Below are 6,109 nucleotides of genomic sequence, written 5' to 3'. Positions count from 1 at the left end.
GTTTTAAAATATTAACTTTTTTATATGTTATATTTTAGTTTATAGTTGTTAATTTTAATTATAATCTTTTTTTTTCGAACAGTACGATTATTTTTACGTAAATACCTAGTAAGGAAAAAAAAGAAAAGTTCTTTTTTTGAAGTTTCCCACCTGCCCTAAAAGGCCTAATAAATAATAGACTCCTAGCTAGTTTCGTCTTATTAGAAGAGGGAAAGAACTAAAAAAATCTAAGTTCCTGAGATGTGAAAAGTCATCGGGCAACTAAAATATTAGCTCATTAATTTAAATATGGAAAAATTTTGGTGTATTGGCTGAAAATGGGTATATTGTGTGTATTACATGTATGTGAACGTGTTAGATGGTAGTACAATACACAGGGGGCGTGTTGCCTGAACCACGTGGGAGGCGTGGAAGCGACGTGGCTGGATGAGGTTGTGCCAACAAGGCAGCACACAGGGGGCGTGCTTAGTCAGCACGCCCCCTGCGTGCTGACGTGGCGAAACCTGGATGACTCAGACGGGGAAGCACGCAGGGGGCGTGCTGACGTGGCGAATATGCATTGGTCCACGTATGCAGCACGTGGGGGCGTGCTGAATGAGCACGCGGGGGGCGTTCTGACACGTTTCAAAGCGTGATTGGCTGAGGCAGACAGCACGTGGGAGGCGTGTTAAGTGCATCTCTCTATATAAGGTAGAGCTCGATAGTATTTGCATGCTGAAGAAGATTTGAGTGTGTTTTGAGTGTTCTTTGAGGCTATTGTTAGTGCAATGGAGGGCACCGCAAACTTGGTGGTGTATAGCAACGGTGAGATAATACATAATACTCATGAGGGAGTGAGGTTTGTGTCCTAGAATTCGTTTTCATTTGTGGTTCCATGCACGATGACGTTAATGGAGCTGCAGAACGGCCTCTGTAAAAGCATGGAGAACAGTACGTTAATGAGAGTGAGCAGAATTCTGTACCGGAATCCGATTGTAGTTTTTGGTGGTCTAATACAGTTTGATGCCATGCCGATCACTGATGAAGCGAGTATGCAGAACATGTTTCAAATTCACCGGCAAACTCAGATGCGACACCCACAGATTGAGGTGTACGTTGAGTTTGAAACTGTAGAGGCAGTGGCAGTTCAGAATGATACAGATATACATGATGATAGAGGTGCAGTGTACGAAGGAATGAATAGTGACAGCGAAGAGGACTTCGAAGCCACTTATGAGGCCGGAATATACAAACATAGGTACGTGGTGACGAAATAATATTTTTTTGTCAGTTTATACGTTCGTTTGAGTAATTAACAGTGTTGTCTTTACCGTACCGGACCGGACCGGATCGAACCGGATCGGACCAGACCGGACTAGACCGGACCGGACCGGCCGGTTCGACCGAAAAACTGGTGAACCAAACATTAAACCGGTCCGGTCCATTAATTAAGCCGAATAAGGAAACGAACCAGTATGAATCGGTGAAACCGGAAATGAACCGATGAAAACCGGTCAAACTCGATAAACCAGTCTAACCGAATCGCTGAAAATTAAAATAGCTGAATATTCTTAAAATGTTAGTAAAGATATGTATTTTAAATTTTAACTTTAAATTTTTTTACTATTTTTTAATTTTGTTGACATAGGCGTTGCCGATGCTGAGGACGAGGAGTTCTGGATTGGAATGGAATACAGTTCTAGAAAGTCGGTCGTCGCATCAATTAGAAGTTTTACTATTGCTAAAGGAGTTGACTATGAGGTGTATGAGTCTGAGCCACAGACGTTCTATGCAAAATGCAAGATGTACGGGCGTGGATGTGACTGGCTTATCCGAGCTAGCTTGATACGGAAAAAAGGGTGTTGGGAGATACGAAGATACAACGGTAGGCACACATGCACGATCGAAACGATTTCACAAGATCATTTCAAGTTGGACTCAGATACAGTTGCTGAGGCTATAAGGCCATGGTCGAGACGGATCCGTCCATCAAAGTGAAATCTATAATTGCGGAAGGCCAGTCAAGGTTCAACTATACCATCAGTTACCGAAAAGCTTGGTTGGCAAAGCAGAAGTCCATAGCCAACGTTTTCGGTGGTTGGGAGGATTCTTACCAAGCCTTGCCATGGTGGCTCTTGGTCATGGTGCAGAAGATGCCTGGTTCAGTTGTCCAAATAGAAACATGACCACTGTACAATGGGAATGAGGAGGCGCAAGGTGTAAAAATACTTCATCGTGTATTTTGGAGTTTCAATCCATGCATTAGGGCATTTAGGCATTGCAAGCCTTTGGTTCAGATTGACGGCACACACCTATACGAAAAATACAAAGGTACACTTCTAGTCGCTGTTGCACAAGATGGGAACCAGAACATTGTGCCTATCGCCTTTGCCTTGGTGGAAGGGGAGACAGCTGATGCGTGGCACTTCTTTCTCAGGAGTCTGCGAATGTATGTTGTTAGAAAAGACGGTGTGGGTATGATCTCAGACCGACATGATTCAATACGGGCAACAGTAAATTGTTTTGGTGGCGACTGGCAACCTCCAAGAGCATGGTGGATGTTTTGTATAAGACACATCGGCAGTAACTTCTTAAGGGCATTCAAAGTCCCTCACTTGCAAAAGCTTGTTGTCAACATAGGGTATTCAAGAACGGTGGAGGAGTACAATATCAACTATAAGAGGTTGGAAGAGCGAGGCAAGGCATATGCCAGGTGGTGCGATGCCATTGGACTCAGACATTGGGTATTGGCATTCGACGAGGGACATCGATGGGGCTATGTGACAACGAACCTTGTCGAGTGCATTAACTCAGTGTTGAAGGGTGCCCGTAATCTACCTGTGTTGGCGCTGGTCCGAGTAACATATTATAGGTTAAATAAACTTTTTACGCGGAAGAGTGCCGAGACTCACGAACGCAAGCGTGCTGGATATACGTACTCTGCATTTGCGCAACAGCGGATAGAAGCAAGTATGCAATAGGCTGGGAATATAGTTGTGCACTGCTTTGATAGACGAAATGAGGTGTTTGAGGTGTGCGAAATGACTACTGAAAAGGTGTTAGTTGTTGATCTTGCACGACGGACGTGTGACTGTGGGCACTTTCAGGTTGAACGAATACCATGTCGCCATGTTATTGCTTGCTGTGCTAACCAGCGTCTCGATTGGCAGTGTATGTGCATGATGTGTATAAGATGACGGAGGTTCGTAAAGTATATAGGTTTGAGTTCACACCATTAGGTGATCCTGAGACATGGCCTGCTTATAAGGGACCCACATTGGTCGCTAATCCCGCGCTGAAGCGAACGTCTAAAGGCAGGCCCAAACTGACTCGATACTTGAATGAAATGGACTTACGCAACATGCATGGTCCTCGGATATGCCGTCTCTGTGGTGCTCAGGGTCATAGTCGGAGTAGGTGTCCTCAGCGTGCTGGACCGAGTGGTGCTGGTTCGTAGTTTAATATTGTCATGTTTGTATTTTTTAATTTGCATTTTGTTAGTCGATGCTTTTGAAATTAGACGTGTTTGTATTTTTCAATTGAAGTCTATCCATTGATATTATAATGGTCGCTTAATATTGTCATTAACTGATTACATAAGTTAATAAAACAAACATTAAACACAATTTACATAAGTTAACAAAACAAATATTAAACACGATTTACATTAAGTTAATTCTGAAAATAAGATCAAAAAAACCTAAACCGAAGCTCACTTCTTTCCAACGAACCAGTGCAGCCCTTTACGCATAATGCCCGTCCCTAACCGCGATGGAGTATACCTATCAGGTGGATTTCGCTCCGTCCGGAGGTCATATGGGTGACCTCGAACTGAGTCATCCACCCCCGGAGCTCCCGAACCGCCTGCCTATGTAGGAGCGGCTGACCCACCTGCATCTGTCAGAGCGGCCGACCCGCCTGCCTCAGCTGGAGCGAATGGACTTGGGTTGAACGTGTCAACAACTGCGTATGCCCGCTGACACTGAATAAAACCACTATCACATGACGCACTCTCTGACATGTGGTCCGAAGTACGACCCCGTAAACCATGGCCCATATCTACTGATGCCCTACGTGGATCAGCCGATACTGACGGTGAAGGGATACCACTAAAATCTGACCAGCCACCCAAACCAGCGTTGGTCCAATGCTGTAGTTGCTGATCTCCATGTCCGTCGCTGGAGAAGTCAAACCAATCATGACCGGAAGGAATGGTAAGTATGGGATCATGATGCTGAGAGTGGTGGCTGTGCTGAGACTGCTGAGAATGGTGGCTGCTCTGAGTGTGATGGCTACCATGACTGTAGGCCGGTGGCTGTGGTATATAATAAGAAAACGGCTCAAACACTGCATGCTAAGGTGGCTGAGGGGGAGGTGGTTGTGGGGCAGGTGGCTGTGGATGATGAGGAACGTATCCCGTCAATCTCAACAGATGTCCGTAGGAGCGCATGTACCAATCCCGGTACTCAGCCGTCGGTAAAAAATCCCAGGTCGGAAGGGGGTGCAGGTCCCGCAGTCGGCTGAGTCGCCTGTTGGCCCATTCCACTATCCATGGCCCATGCAAAACTGTCCAGTCATAAAGCTGCACTCCGTGTAGAACGATGCAATGCTGGTCAACTGGAATATCCCTTGGTACCCCCGGAGGAGGTTGTACATATCCAAACTGACGCATCACTCGGTCCGCAGGGTGCCACTCGACACACTTGAACGACAATAATGGAGCAACGATGTCACACACCTCAAGATGGGGATGCAAGTCATCGGGGACGATTAACCCGTCATACGGCCGCCACTCAAACTGCCACAGTATTATTGGTATATTAGAACCCTAACAATAATGGTTGAAAAAACGAATAAGAAGAACCATAACTATTTACCTCCTGCATGTAGTCTATATCATGCCTGAATGTCTCTACGGTCTTCGATGACCACGCTGTGGTCCGTTTCGAATGACTCCATCTGAAACATTGTTAATTGAAAAAATTTAAATAACTCATCATATGTCAAACATGCATCATGAATATAACACGTAACTAAACTAAGACTTATTACCTCCTGACAACTGGTATCTCGGCCAGTGGAAGCGTTTGTCTCGGTACGGGAGCAAGACACGGTATTCGCTCCCATGCCCAAACAAACAACAGATTAAGAGGGCCATCCATCTCCTTTGTATCATATCGTGATGCACGGCATAGTGCTCTGTAAAGATGTGCCAGACATGCTGACCCCTAACTATAAGTATGGATCCGCTCAAAATCGCGAAGCAATGGTAGATACTTCGCATGGACATATGCGGTCGACTTGTCCGTGAATAGAGTCGACCCTAACAAACAGAAGATCTGACATCTGACGTATCGCCTGATGGACTCCTCAGTGTCTAACAGCTCTGCGTCTCTAATATGTTGAACCCAACCCAACTTTATATAGGACTTCGCATTATGACTGACTAATGGCTCACGACCGAATAACGCTATGCCCTGACTTTGAACGAAGTCGCTACTACAATCTGTCCATCCACTGACAGGCTCTCCATCAATGGGTAGGTCGAATATATGAGCGACATCCTCTAATGTCACTGTAACCTCACCGATCGGCAACACCAAGGTGTAGGTCTCAAGCCTCCACCTTTCAACCAGAGCAGCTAACATGGGGTGAAATCCTCTTATGACTCCAATTCTAGAGACGTGGTAAAATCCAGTGGCGCGTAAGTAGTTCTCCACCATCGGATTCCACATCTGTGGCGGATCCAGTTTACGCACCAACAAATTCCTGTTAGGCTGCATCAACAAAGATATATGTTACATTAATTAAATAATAATCCTTATAAATATTTTAATAAACATTCACATATTTATTTTAATATCTTATTTATTAAAATATTTAACATAACATATCTATTTATTTATTTATTTATTAAAAATTTAAATTCTTTATTTATTTGTCGAATAAAATATTTAATCCTTACAAAAAAAATTTATGCGATAACAATATTAAATAGCATTTATCACTATTATTTAATAATCTTTATTTATCAAATTATTTATTTTTCAATATTTAATAACAATATATTTTATATATATTTACATATTTATTATAATATTTATTCATTAATATACGCGGCCACGTATTT

At 43.7% G+C, this 6,109-nt stretch overlaps 2 protein-coding genes across 2 annotated transcripts; both read left to right on the top strand.

Annotated features, from left to right (window-relative positions):
- The first annotated feature begins 881 nt into the window (after window positions 1-881).
- Window positions 882-1,977, top strand: LOC107459414 (uncharacterized). The gene is made up of 3 exons (XM_016077646.1): window positions 882-1,237; window positions 1,299-1,393; window positions 1,628-1,977. The coding sequence occupies exons 1-3, from the start codon at window positions 882-884 to the stop codon at window positions 1,975-1,977; spliced, it is 801 nt and encodes a 266-aa protein (XP_015933132.1).
- A 127-nt stretch (window positions 1,978-2,104) lies between these two features.
- Window positions 2,105-3,436, top strand: LOC107459413 (uncharacterized). Its single transcript, XM_016077645.1, has 3 exons — window positions 2,105-2,170; window positions 2,277-2,949; window positions 3,135-3,436. Exons 1-3 carry the CDS (start codon window positions 2,105-2,107, stop codon window positions 3,434-3,436), a joined length of 1,041 nt encoding a protein of 346 aa, XP_015933131.1.
- Window positions 3,437-6,109: the final 2,673 nt, after the last annotated feature.

Source organism: Arachis duranensis, chromosome 7 (assembly GCF_000817695.3).
Source record: "Arachis duranensis cultivar V14167 chromosome 7, aradu.V14167.gnm2.J7QH, whole genome shotgun sequence".
In the NCBI taxonomy this organism is placed as follows: domain Eukaryota; kingdom Viridiplantae; phylum Streptophyta; class Magnoliopsida; order Fabales; family Fabaceae; genus Arachis; species Arachis duranensis.
The sequence above is the reverse complement of the archived record's forward strand: the minus strand, read 5'-3'. Positions and strand labels throughout refer to the sequence as shown.